Here is a 14742-nt window from a genome sequence, read left to right on the forward strand (position 1 = left end):
AAAATATTGATCATTTATAGCAATGCCATATTTTTTCACTTAAACACTTATGATACAATTTTAATATATATATATATTGCAGAGAATAATTTATAAAATACATATAATACAAGTCTTATTAGTGAATAATATATTTTATACATATTTTAACAAACTTATAATAAATTGTGTCAATTTCTTACCAAACAAGTAAAATATATTTTAAAACACTTATAATATATTTATATTGCATGCATAATTCACTTTTAATACATAATACATATTTAGTATAGTATTGCTATAGATTATTATAAATGGTAATAATTAAAAATAATCATTAAAATCAGTAATATTTATTAAAAAATACTCATCCAAATAATTTTTCCAAGTTAATATCTTAAAAGATCACTTAACTATTAGAGTTGATGTAACAAAGTCATTGAATTTTGTTTTATATCAATAAAATCACTCAACCAAATTTTATCATTAAAAAAAAATATAACATGATAAAATAAGTTGTTTTTGTATGTATTGAAACATTAACCCACAAACAAATAATTTTTTTTTAAAAAAACATTTACACTTCTTCTTCTTCTTGGAGGAAAATTACTTGGAATTAAAAGGTACCGTGCTTTTTTATTTTGGGATTTTGTTATGTGCCCTCAAAAAATTTACAGTTTATTTTGTGCGATTATAATGTATGAATTTGGATTTCTGTTAAACTTCATGTCTCTGTTTCTTTTATAAACTGTTGTTGAACTTTTCTTTTTGTTTGTTCCTTTATTTCACCAAAAAAGAGGCCCTTGATAAATTGTTTTAGATTATTCATGTTATTCTTTTTAAATAATGATCAATTTCTTCTTACAAAGTATGAAGGTTTAATTTGCCTAAAAATTATGAAAAGAAAAAAGAAAAATATAACAGTAAACACATTTCATGAACATATATGCTTAACATGAAATCTCTGACTCCAACTTTTACCAACAATTCTTCGGATAGGCCTAAATTCTTATTCAAAAGTTAAATTTTAAGGTTATTTATATTATTTTATATAAATTTATTTTTCCATTTATATGATACCATTGTTTAAGAAGAATTTTAACATGAAATATTATAAAATCTTCAGAAGGCCTTATTTTATGAGAATTTTTGTGGAAATAAAGAAAGAAAGAGAGAAGAGGTGTAATGGTTTTGTTTAATTTTATTTATTTGTGTGTTTATGTTTCAATACATACAAAAATAATTTATTTTATCATAGATCTTTTTAATGATAAAATTTACTTGAGTGATTTTGGAAGATAAAAATTTTAAATTGAGTAATTTTTTTGATACAAAACAAAGTTTAATAACTTTACTACCTCAGTTCTAATAATTGAGTGACCTAGGGTCGTTTGGTGTGAGGGATAAAAATAAATAGTGATGGGATAAGAAAATAGTGATGGGATAAAATTTTTGTATCTTGTTTGGTTGCCATGTTTGGGATAACTTATCCCACTATTTATATCATAATGATGGGATAAATTATTCCATATACATGGTGAGATAAGTTTTCCCAGGATAGCTATCCTAACCCTAGAATAACTAATCATGGGATAACTTGTTCCCAACCAAACGACCTCGATACTAACTCTAGTTTTTCCTATACAAAGTATCTAATTTTATGGAAAGTTCATGAGTTTATTTGGGCCTAAATCCACACCTGAAAGGAATTCGGACAACCTTGAAACCATGGTAGATGATTCCTCTACTAGGACCTTATTTGTTCATACCTTAAATTATTAATACCTTATTTGGGTGATTGTTGTCCGTTGAATCGTATTGTATTGTTAGTTCAAATATAATTATTTTGATTGTTACTTAAATTTTATTTATTGTATTGTTTAAGTTCATCATTAGGTAACAACGAAAAGACCTATTTTATGTGACAATCAATTTAGTGTGATCACATCGTTATCTTAATATTTTCTTCTCATTTTGTCACGACCCATACCGTCGTGATTGGCACCCACACTAACCATTCGGTGGGAGAACCGGTACTACAACCCAACTAAGCAGCCTTAACCAAGATACTACGCATTTAAAGATACGGAATCAGGTTTAAATGCAGAAATTATATAGAGTTTTCATAAACTCCAAAGGTTTAAATAAACTAGTCAAACTAATGTGGAAGAACAACCCCTAAAACCTGAAAGTAATTGTACCAAAACTCTACTAATGACAAATCTAAGAATAAGGGGTACAACCACGAAACTAAACAAACACCTTAAACAAATAGTCTGAGTTCGAAAAGAGTGGACTTAAACAAGAGAGATCCATGACAGCCTGAAAGAACTGACTTACTTTTGAATCCAGTCACAATCAATAGTCACCTAGCTGAGGTCTATCAATAGCCGCCTGAAGATGCCCTGTACTTAACAAAGAACAAGAAAATGCAGTATCAATACACAACAATAGTGTACTGGTAGGATCACACGACTATTCCAGTAAGCACAACATATATCAGAATTACAACATAATAAACATGCATACACCGAACATATACAATATCAACATCACTTACGAATAACATATAATTTCACAATCTCAAAGATATACAGATATGCCAAGTCATTGGTCCTCTCACAGAACCCATACCCAAACTGTTAGTGTATCAGTATGTGGTACCCAATCCAAGTTAGTGTGCCGGACGTGACACCCAATCCCATATATGCGCCGGAACGTGGCACCCGATCTAAGTTAGTGTGTTGGAACGTAACACCCGATCCATTCAAAAAGCCACAATCACAATGTACATTCTCATAATCATACAATCAAGTGTTGATTCATGGCATACAATCATTCCTTCATACTCAATTACATTAGGTGTGATCTACAAGACTTCATTCACATACATACATGCATTACAATGAAGCAATTACCAATATACATCACGCAAAACATGAAATCACAACCATCACCTACCTCGAATCCAAACTTGAATCCCCTAAGGCACTTGAATCTTTCCTTTTCGGATTCTTTCCGCTTGTTCTAGGTCTACAAACAATTAATATACGCAAGAATCAACAATCAAAGGTCTAATTATCCGAATTATAACAAACTCAATATCCCAAGACCTAACACATGATCCCAATACCTAAATTAGGGATTTTTCCTCCATAATTCCCAGATCAAAACCCTCCCCTATCGATAATTACCCAAGAAACTAAGTTCTACAGATTGAAAAAATGGATTCGGGGAGTAAAACCTTACCTTTGGTGCTAGAAGAGGTGGAAAACCTTCAAGAACTATCCTTGGGTCGTTCCTTAGCTCTCAAGATCGAATGTTGCAAAAAAATAACGTTTTTGGGGTTTATTTCTGACTTAAATCGCGACTGATCCGCTATGGCGGCCACAATCCCGCCACAGCGGCCTCGCCTTGGCTGGAATAATCCCGCCCTGGTGGCTTGCATTGAACCAGAGAGTTGAATTAAAAGTTTCAAACTCCCATTTCACAACACACCTTCGTCCCATGACACTCAGAAAATACCCTTTCACGCTAAGATCAGTTTTAGGAGTTCTACTCGCCCGAATTCGATTCCGTAAAGTTGTACGGATTCTTTAACGTCTTAGATATCTACTCATGCAATCAAATTCCTTATTAAATCACCCAATCATTACCATATTTCCCTAGACCTCACTGACTCCGATTTCGTCAAAATCTGGATTAGGTTAGGAAATTTCAAGTGACTACCAAAAAGTTTTCTGACCCCAATTCTTTTTCCATTGACTTTTCCCTAGCGACGGAATCAGGTTGTTACACATTTTGTTTTTATTTATTATTTAATAAATCATATTTCATCTTTTATTCTACCTTTTCAGAGTACCTTTATCCCATACCCTACTCTTTTTTTTTAAGTTTATCATTCAAATTATGATTATGTGACATTATATAATAATGAGAGACAATACAATCTATCAAAAAAAAAATATTTATTAAAATAATATAATATAATACAATACAAGACAATACATTATGAAACATAACAACCATCCAAAAATCATGTGGATTAAATCCCAATGTCCGGCTGTGTCTCGTCAAGAGATGGTAATTTGACCTTTTAATTTAAGGGATATCTTAAAATGTACTCACTTTTGAGCAACAGACATATTCAAACCAAATAACTGCAAAATCTTAATCTAAGTTAGCGTTTAGCCTTAAGTTTCGAAATATTCTTGGCAAATTATATTTGGATGAAGTTTTTTATAAAGTTTCACTATGTGTTTGTCCTCAAATTTTTTCAAAAAATATTTTACTATTTAAAAAAATATGATTTATACTCATAAGTTCTAAAAATTATTAAAAATACTCATAAATTTATATTATCATTTTATAATGAATATGTTCCATTAAAAAATAACATTATAATATAATTGATAACTATCAACAATAACAAAATATCAATATAGGTAAGACAATATATTAAACACATACTCAAACTTGTCATTGGTTCAGTTATAATTATAACCCATTAAACACAAATTGTTCTTTTTTCTCAATTTTATCACTCAAATTAGAACTCAAACTTTTTCGGAGGAGGCAGTAACAAATATTAGTTGGAATTAATAAATAATGGGTATTTTTTTTTTATACAATTTAAAGATTTGGGGTAATTTTTTATTTTTTTAAAATCTCCAAATATTAGAACTTGACCCAAATATTATTTTTTCTAGTATTTGGGAACTTGGATACTTGACAAATTTATTTGTCAAGTTATATGACCAAATACTACTTTTCAAATTTTTCCCAAATTTTTTCCAAGTATTTTTGGGGCCATACAGATCCTAAATAAATGCACTTAAAAGAACTTTTTGTATTCATATAAATATATTGTACACTCAACCATCCAAAAATCACTCAACTTATATAAATAAGAGCAACTATCACATATAGCAAACATAAAAATCATATTTGTATGTTATAACTATTGTTTGTATAATTGCGTTCCATAACAAACTTTATGTCTGCTATGGAGCGTCAGATTGTATAACTCGCTCGCAGGAGCTTCAAATTTGTATAATTTCGTTGGCAAACCATTTGTATAAATCACTGACAACCTCTTGTTTGTATAAATCGCTGACAACCTCTCAATTCAATTTTATGTGTTTGTATATATTTGCATAAAATTTGAATTTGTATACAATTGAATCGAAATAAAACATTTATATATCAAATCTCTCTCTATCGCTTTATACAACACAAATTATACATTGTAATTTGTATAATCTGTATTTGTATAAAGCGAGAAAGAGAGAAAGGCAAAGGAGAACTAGGCAGGGGAAGACATGTATTTGTATAATTATAAGTGTATAGGACGAAATATATATATTCATATTTGTATATACAGTTTTCTCTCGCTTTCTACAAATACAAACACATTTTATACATTTGTGTTTGTATAAAAGCGAGAGAGGTGAGGGAGATACTGCGAGAGTGGCGAGCGAGAAACCTAGGGAGAGAGGCGAATGACAATTGTTTGCTACGGGTTACAATTAAATCAAACTGTGGTTATAGCATTTAATTTGAATTAATAATATGCTATTTTATACAATTCTCCCTATAAATATTGTATGAGATTTGCTGCAGCTAAGCTCCCAATACTCTGCAACTACTTAGCTCAAACTCTTAAAAAATGAAGATGGGTCCAAAGATATTGTACTTTTGAAGGATGTGACAACATCTTGACAGAGTACGAGCAACTTAGCTCTGCAATTATACTTTATTTGGGTCAAATGTGGTCCTTTGTAATGTTATTTTTTTGGTGAGGATGTGCACACTGGGTGGCATTAGCATAGAGTAGACAACTATTCCAGCTAAAATATTTGACAAGATTTGTTGTCAATTTGAGGTGTTGTTTCTTGGAAACTTAGAGAAATTTTATTGTTGCCTTTTTTTGGGACATGGGTAATGCTTTTTCCGCTTTCATCAATTATCACGTTTCAAATATTTTATTGATATGATATTTTCTATTTGACACAGGAACAATGAAGAATGCATTGAGGAAATTGTTGATCAGGCTTCTAAGGGTATTGAGATGCACGTTTGGAAAGCACAACTGGGTCAGCAAGTGACACGTGATGCTGAGCAGGGAAAGCCATGGAATCGCAGTAGACTATGGCATGAAAAAGATATGAACACTGTTTTTTCTGCAAATCAGGTGCGTGGTCCTCTAATGGTTGAGAATTCTGGTAACATTATTCTTTTTTCCTTTTGTGCATTATTTTGCCTTAAAAAAAAAGAAGAGGTCGCTTTGAACAGGTTATATGAACTAGTTAGGCTAAGATTTAGTTGTGCTGATACCCTCCCCAGTCCCTACTTTGTGGGATTACACTGATTTGTTGTTGTTGTTGTTGTTTCTTTTTTAGCTTGTTCAGAGATTTGTATGTGAGTAGAAAATGTAGAGACCCACTTACGATGTTAAAAAAAATATAGAGACCTTCTTGTGTTAGAGAACTCCTTAATTAGTCTTATATTTAAATTCTTGAGTATTGAAATGAAACTAGTCCAAATAAAGTGGAATATAGCCAACCCCAAAATTGGCTTACATTGGAACATAGTTAATGATGTTGTTGTCTACTTTGTTTCTTAGAGAGGGGAATTTGACATGCAAGCCTCTTCTGTCTTTCTGTTAATGTATAAATCATTGCTTTAAGTCAACCTTCCTTGAGATTCCCTTTTCTTCTTTATCTTATTAATTTGTTTTGCTTCTGGGCTCTACTCCCAAGTCTTTACCTACTCTTGCTTGTATATTTGCAGATTGCCAGAACCCATACATTTTCCGTGGCTCCCCAAAATGAAGATCAAAAGTGGAAATATGATGCCTTTTTGAGTTTCAGAGGAGATGACACCCGCAATAACTTTGTTGCCCATCTTTATAAACGTCTCCAAGACATAGGAATCAACGTATTCAAAGATGATGTGAAACTTGAAAGAGGAAAGTTCATTTCAACAGAACTCTTGAAAGCCATTGAGGAATCAAGAACTGCCATTATTATCTTCTCTGAGGACTATGCTTCATCCAGCTGGTGCTTGGAGGAACTCACAATGATCATGGAGTGTGTTGACAAGAAGGAACAGAAAGCATATCCTGTCTTCTATAACGTCGAGCCATCAGATATACGCATGAAAAGTAAGTCATCAGAAGTATTCGTTGAAAGTAACACTCTACTAATAATATTATTTATTGTTCTGACTTATTCAATTTATCAAACTTAAATGATAACTTTTTCTAATCATTATTTTAGTATTTTCTCTTCTATAACTATTACATATGTAACTGAAATTAACATTTTAAGCTCTCTGTGAAGCTGAGAGCAGCAGCTTTGCTAAGGCGTTGGAAAAACACAGGGAAGATTTCAAGGCTAATTTTGAGAAGTTGGCAACCAAACACGAGGCAGATCTTGCTCTCAGGAAAAAAGATGAGACAAATCAGAAGGATAATTTGGTGAAGGTGCAGAGGTGGAAGGACACTCTACATAGAGCTGCTGGAATAGCAGGGCTGGATGTTCGTAAAACTGCTAATGGGTGAGTAGTAAAAGATCCCTTGAGTTTTCACTTAATTATTGGGACATCTTTTCATTTTCTGGGAAATTCTATGCAAAGTTCCAATGGTTTCCGTAGTCTTTGAAATAAACATGCTTTTAAGAATAGCATGTAAACTTTTGTAGGTTTTCTACCTTTTAGTCTAATTCTTGTTACGGATGCCTTTGCCCGAAAATTCAATACTACTTTATCAAAAGAGAACATCATGAAAACACCAGGGGTTAGTTTATTGTTGTTAGAGTGGGTAAAGGTCCCACATTGGTTGGGGAGTGGACTTGGCGGTCTGCTTATATGGACTTGGGCAATCCTCCCTCATGCTCTAGCTTTTGAGGTTGAGTTAGACTCAAGTGTCATTTCTTTACATGGTATCAGAGCAAATGTCTAAGCTGGTATTGTGGCTTTGCCGGAAGTCACTATGACTTCGCTGGAAGGTACTGTGGCTTCAGGGAAATAGTTGAGAGCCCTATCTTTCTATTTCACCTTTGAATCTAGACACCATTTCTGTGATAGAGAAATTGATTGTCTAAGTGTATTGAATCCATTTTGTGGCACCTGGTTTCGGATTGAAATTCTGAAATCTGAAGCTCGGTTGTCTGCCATTCTCAAGTGAAGCTGATGCTTCAAAATACTGGAAATTCAAGAGGGTGCTAAGATTTTTTGTTGGAGATATGTTTGTGAACTCAAATCTAAAGTTTGAGTCATTCTAGAGCTGTTTCGATAAGGTTATTTTGTCGGATGTTTCAAACGGAGTATCAAAGAAGATGACCTGTCCATCCTTCTATTTTTTGGGTTGCTTTCCAGAAAATCTATTGGCTTCTCTGACATTGCTGTCTTTTCCGGTCAACATCCCCTTCGTTTCTGATTTTACGCCCATAGTGGTCTTGGAGCAGTCAGATCTGGTTAGTCATTTTATTTTGGTGATTGTATTGTCTGTTTTTTTTGGATTATGGTCTGTTTGGGACTTGTTGGTTTCTCCATCAATTTATTTTGGTACCGTGAGTGTTTTCTTTTGATTATGACTGTCAGAGGCGAATCCAGGATTTTAAGAAAACGGGTGCACCATTTTTTTTTTTTTTTTTTTTCCAATTGGGGGTAGGGGAAGGGGAAATGGGAAGAAGGTCACAATGTGGGGAATCGAACCCTCACCAACAAGGTGGGAGTTCAAGTAGCCAACCAACTGCACTACTAAGATAAGATAATTTTTTTTATAATAACAATAACTAAGCGAGCAATACTTAAAAATTACATTACCACAAAAAATATCATCAGTTTACAATTGTACTCGACGAGACTTCATATTTTGAAAACGATCTATAATAGCATCATTACTTACATTTTCAAATATCTTCCGCTCTATCTTACAAACTAAACATCCATTCAAAAATTCTTCACCAATGCTATTACGTAGATCATTTTTGATGAGCTTCATTGAGGAGAATGCTCTTTCCACACTTGCCGTAGCAACAGGCAAAATCAAAGCCAACTTTACAAGCAAATAAACAAGAGACCAAGTTTGATCCAAGTTTGTTTGTGCCATCATCGTAGCAAGATCTTTAATCCCCTTCAAGTTGAGAAACTTGCTATCACTCTCTCGAGCATAGACAATGAAACTATCAAGTTGATAACTGAGATCTCGAAGTTCATTATCACCAAACTCACTTTTATAATATTCGGCCAACTTCATTATTCTGCTCTTACTAAAATTAGCAAATGAATCAACCGGATTCAAACTAGCCATGCCAAGGAGTAAGTCACTAGTCACAACATCAAAACGATTATTGAGCTCCTGAAGTTGCAAATCAATAACTGCATAAAACACTTCCACACGAAAGTGATGTAAATATGAAATTTCGGACTTCTTACGCTTCGATCTTGGATAGTCTTCAGTCATTTCGGGAACCAAAATATCATGTTTACCACAAAATGAAGAAACCTCATCCATCAAAGACTCCAAACCACTCTCTCTCATTGTTTGTAATCTTCTCTTTGAAAGATTAAGCAATCCCATAGCATTGACAATATCTTGATCTTTCTTTTGTAAAGCTTTGTTCAATTCATTTGTAAGAAGCAACATCCATCTTGAACATCAAATGCAACACAAAGATAAATTCAAATTCTTGAATTTTATCTAAAAGGTTACCTGCCGCAAGTTTATCAAGATCACGTGGAGAATTTTCTTTCATATCTTTAAGCACATTAGCAATTGAAGAAAATATAATCATGAAATTTTCCAAGGTTTTGAAATGGGATCCCCAACGAGTATCACCCGGTCGTTGGAGGCCACGTTCTTGATTTAATCCTTGTCCGGTAAGAATTTCTCCAGATTTAAGCAATTCTTCCAACTTCTCAACTTGGTGTTGTCGAAGTAAGTCCCTGCGTTTAAAAGATGTCCCAATAGTATTCAAAACATTAGTGACAACATAAAAGAAATTTTTCACATCCGGATGTTTTTTAGAAAGTGCCACAAGTGTCAATTGCAATTGGTGAGCAAAACAATGAATATGATATGCAGACGGAGTATCTTGCAAAATCAAAGACTTTAGACCATTTTTTTCTCCTTGCATATTACTAGCTCCATCATAACCTTGTCCACGGAGTCTTGATAGGCATAACGAGTGATCCAAAAGTAAAGAGTAAATTACTTTTTGCAATGATCTTGCGGATGTATCACCCACATGAACAATACCCAAAAAGCTTTCTATCAACTCTCCGTTTTTGTTAACATATCGTAAAACTAGTGCCATTTGCTCTTTATGTGAAATGTCCTTTGACTCATCAACTAGTATTCCAAAATAATCACCATCCAAGTCTTTGATGATAGCTTTAATTGTTTCTTTAGTACAAGCATCCACAATCTCTTTTTGAATTGTTGAACAAATCATGATATCATTTTTTGGAGCATGTTGTAATAGCACCTTTACCACATCCGGACGATTAACCCCATGAAATTTCAAAAGTTCAAGAAAAAGACCTTTGTAATCGGAATCTTCACTCTCATCATGACCACGAAATGGCAATCCATTTCTTAGGAGAAACCTTACCACATTGATTGAGGCATTTAAACGAATTCGATAATCACTTTTTGTTTTTTCACTTTGCTTGTGAAGAGAAGATTGAATTGATTGACGTTGATTCGCAAAATCAAGCATCCTATTCAAACATTTGTTATGAATACTATTCACCTCACCAACATGCAATTGAATCCTTTCCGGACCATGGTTCCAATTCTTAAAACCATCTTGTGTAAATGATTTTCCCGCATTACCACGACTTTCAAATTCATTCTTGAAGAGATAACAACACAAACAAAATATAGCATCATCATCTATGCTATATTCCAACCAAGTAGAATTTGGAGCATTAAACCACTCAGGATTAAATTGCCGATTACTAGTCCCAAATGTTGTTTTAGGATATACACGAAGTTTTGGTTGATAAGGTCCCATCAAAATATAATGTCTCCTCACAACATCTCGAATATTAGAATCATATTCAAAGATGGGTTTTCTTTCTCCGGGATCCCGTTTGAGAGATCCAACCCCAAGAATACAATCAACATTTGAAGAAGAAGATGTAATTGTCTCTCTTTGAACTTCTGGAGCTACATGTGAACTAACAGATAGATCGCTACTAGAACGTGGTTTCTTAATAAAAAATTTATCCATTTAGATATTCAAGGATAAATGTTCCTACAAATTCAAATAACTATTGAACTTAGTCACAAATTTTAACTAGCAAATTTAAAATAAAATAAGAGAATCACATATCTTTCACAATAAAAAATAAGGGAATCACACCCTTGCAAGTTCAAATAAAATAGAGGAATCACAATCCTTGCAAATGTAACTAAAATAGAGGAATCACACCCCTTTCACATTTAACAATAAGAAAATCACACATTCATAATAAAAAGAGGACTTATGCCTCTTTTGCATTCGAAATCACATATTCATAGAAAGAAGAGGAATCACACCCCTTTTACATTTAAAAAAAATAAGGGAATCACACCCATTTCACATTAAAAAAATAAGGGAATCACACCCCTTTCACATTAAAAAAAAGGAATCACACCCTTCAAAATTGATAATATAATATGAAACACATTTCTTACAAGTTACATCCGCAAAATATGTAAGTTTGAGATAATCAATTCTTTAGCTATTGATGATTTCCTATTATAAGTAATGACAAGATTTTTTTATATGAAAACACTAAAATTAAAGTGATATATACATACATATATTTTTTTTTAATCTTGTTAGTTTGTATATTAAAAAGAGAAATCATAAACTAAAATTACCTTAAACTTTGACAATGATGATTTCTCTAAATTCTTTACTTGAAGTTGGAGACTTGAAGTTCTTCTTTGAGTGGAAAATAGAAAACAAATTTGAAGAGAGAAGAAAAATATTGTTGGAATTTGGAACTTGAAAAGTGTGTGGAAAGTAAACTTTTGAAGTCTTTGACTTTTAGAACTTTCAGAATTTATCTTCTTTTTTTTTTTAATGAAAAATGTGTTTTTAGTTAATAAAAATAAATTGCAGTGAATTGGGGCTGCCTGGGATCGAACCTGCGACCTGTGAGTTGAAATTTTGCAGTGGTACCAGTGAACCATCCAACCATTTTGAGAACGGGTTCAACAAGTTTTAATTTAATATATTATTTAATAATTATAGAAGTAATATATCGAGTTTAGTCGGATGACCACAGGTTCGGGTGACCCAAAATTAGTACATAAATTCGCCCCTGCTGGGATCGAACCTGCGACCTGTGAGTTGAAATTTTGCAGTGGTACCAGTGAACCATCCAACGATTTTGAGAACGGGTTCAACAAGTTTTAATTTAATATATTCTTTAATAATTATAGAAGTAATATATCGAGTTTAGTCGGATGACCACGGGTTCGGGTGACCCAAAATTAGTACATAAATTCGCCCCTGATGACTGTAATCAGGAACTCAAAGGTCTGATAAAATGGTTTTGATTTCTGCAAAGGAGTTTGCTGATTCTCTTGATATTGAAATTATTGAAGGAATCCACTTCAGTTAATGCCTTTACTGAATCAGATAAACCATGTCTTATCACCTCTTCAAATAAATGGGTGATTGATCCAGGTGCATCAAATCACATGACCGGTAATCCTAGAATTTTAACTAGCTTTCGGTCACACAAATGATCCTCTCTGGTTACTGTAGTTGATGGACTAACTTGTAACAGTGTTGGATATGGGACTGTTAATCCAACCTCCACTATTACCCTGTCATCTGTATTAAGTTTACCTAAGTTGGCCTTCAATTTGATTTCTATTAACAAAGTTACCAGAGACCTTAATTGTTATATTTCGTTCTTTTTGGATCATTGTTTGTTTTGTGATCTTAAGATGAATCAGGCTATTAGTAAAGGACATGTATCTGACGATCTCTACATTCTTGATGAATGAGGGCCTCGGTTTGTTTTCTGCTCTAGTGTTGTGTCTCCATTTAAAGCACATTCATCGATTGGAACATCCTTCTCTACATTTGCTAAAGAAGCTTTGTCTGCAATTCCAGAATATTTCTTCATTAGAATGTGAGTCATGTCGATTTGCAAAACATCATTGTAGCTCATTAAGTCCAAGGGTTAATAAGCAGGCTGAGTCAACTTTTGAGTTAGTTCGTTCTGATGTTTGTAGGCCATGCCCTATCATTCCCAAAATCAGGCATAAGTATTTTTATTACTTTTTTTTGAGAATTTAAAAATAATAATTTATTTTATAACTTTTGTGAATGACTTGGATTTATTTCATGAAGAGTCACTCGGAAGTGTTTACTCACTTTTGTGCCTTCTATGATGAAGTCAAAACATAATTCAATGCTTCAGTACGTATTCTAAAGAGTGACAATGCTAAAGAATATATGTCAGAATCATTTCGATTATATATAAGACAATACATTATTCTCCACCAGTCTTCATGTGTTGATACACTCTCACAAAATGGAGTTGCTGAGAGGAAGAATAGGCATCCACTTGAGACTAGAGCACTTTTGTTCCAATGAAGGTTCCTAAACAGTTTTGGGCAGTTGTAGTCTCTACGGTTTGTTTTCTATTAATCATATACCATCTACTATTCTTGTTGTACAATGTTCTGTTTCCAAGCAAGTCACTATTTTCGATGGAACCTAAGGTGTTTGGAAGCACTTGTTATGTTCGACATGTTTGACCATCTGTTACTAAGTTGGATCCAAAGGCATTGAAGTGCGTTTTTCTGGGCTATTTTCGTCTTCAGACGGTGTATCGATGTTATTTTGCTGAACTTGGCAAAAATTTGGTATCAACTGATGTGGTATTTTCATAGACTACACCATTCTTTTATGCACCTCCCATTTTTACAAGTCGGTGGGAGGAAGATGAGTGGTTGAGGTCACCCGCGTTTTGATAGAATAATCAAATATTGTCCCTCCATCTCTCAGATCTTCTATTGAGGATCAATCGAGTACTGTACCATCAACTCATACCCCCATCTACAGTAGCAAGACCTTCGGTTGTACAAGTTTACTCGAGGAGGCGAGAGGCCAATGATACATGTCCTGCACCAGTCCTTTTGTCATCAGATCCTCCAGAAGATCTTGACCTCCCTGTTGCTATTCGTAAAGGTACACGCAGTTGCAAATCCACATATTCCATTGCTAATTTTGTTTCCTATGGTCATTTATCCTCTACATCTAGATCTTTGATTGTTTCTCTAGACTTTGTTGTTGTTCCTAAGACAGTTAAAGGATCCTTGAGTCACACTGGATGGTATAATTCAATGCTTGAGGAGATACATGCACTAGATGAGAATCACACTTGGGACTTGGTGGATTTACCAAAAGGAAAGAAGGCAGTGGGATGCAAATGGGTCTTTGCAGTCAAAGTTAATCTAGATGGCTTTGTGGCTAGACTTAAGGCTCGATTAGTGGGAAAGGGATATGCTCAGACTTATGGGGTGAATTATTCACACATTTTCTCTGGTGGTTGTGGCTAAACTCACTTTTGTTCGCTTATTTATTTCCTTAGCTGCATCTAAGAATTGGCTGCTACACCAGCTAGATATCAAGAATGCATTTCTCCATGGTGATCTCCAAGAAGAAGTGTATATGGAGCAACCACCTGGATTTGTTTCTCAGGGGGAGTATGGGGAAGTTTGTCACCTAAAGAAATCCTTGT

The 14742-nt window shown here is 33.6% G+C and overlaps 2 protein-coding genes and 2 long non-coding RNA genes across 6 annotated transcripts in view; 2 read left to right on the forward strand and 2 right to left on the reverse strand.

Annotated features, from left to right (window-relative positions):
- LOC125872635 (TMV resistance protein N-like) overlaps positions 1–14742 on the forward strand; it is a 363550-nt gene that overhangs the window by 270593 nt on the left and 78215 nt on the right. The gene's annotated exons all lie outside the window — the stretch shown is intronic.
- Positions 1–14742, forward strand: part of LOC125872634 (TMV resistance protein N-like) — a 360886-nt gene that overhangs the window by 243487 nt on the left and 102657 nt on the right. For 2 of the 3 annotated variants that reach the window (XM_049553392.1, XM_049553394.1), the window contains 3 exons: positions 6120–6172; positions 6772–7144; positions 7311–7539. In XM_049553392.1, the coding sequence (XP_049409349.1) occupies positions 6120–6172; positions 6772–7144; positions 7311–7539 (655 nt within the window). The remainder of the gene's footprint in view (positions 1–6119; positions 6173–6771; positions 7145–7310; positions 7540–14742) is intronic. The other variant, XM_049553393.1, reaches the window with a different exon arrangement.
- LOC125872687 (uncharacterized) overlaps positions 1–14742 on the reverse strand; it is a 150830-nt gene that overhangs the window by 42898 nt on the left and 93190 nt on the right. The window lies entirely within an intron of this gene.
- LOC125872686 (uncharacterized) overlaps positions 1–14742 on the reverse strand; it is an 88783-nt gene that overhangs the window by 6215 nt on the left and 67826 nt on the right. The gene's annotated exons all lie outside the window — the stretch shown is intronic.

The sequence above is a fragment of the Solanum stenotomum genome, chromosome 8, assembly GCF_019186545.1.
Source record: "Solanum stenotomum isolate F172 chromosome 8, ASM1918654v1, whole genome shotgun sequence".
Taxonomy (NCBI): Eukaryota; Viridiplantae; Streptophyta; class Magnoliopsida; order Solanales; family Solanaceae; genus Solanum; species Solanum stenotomum.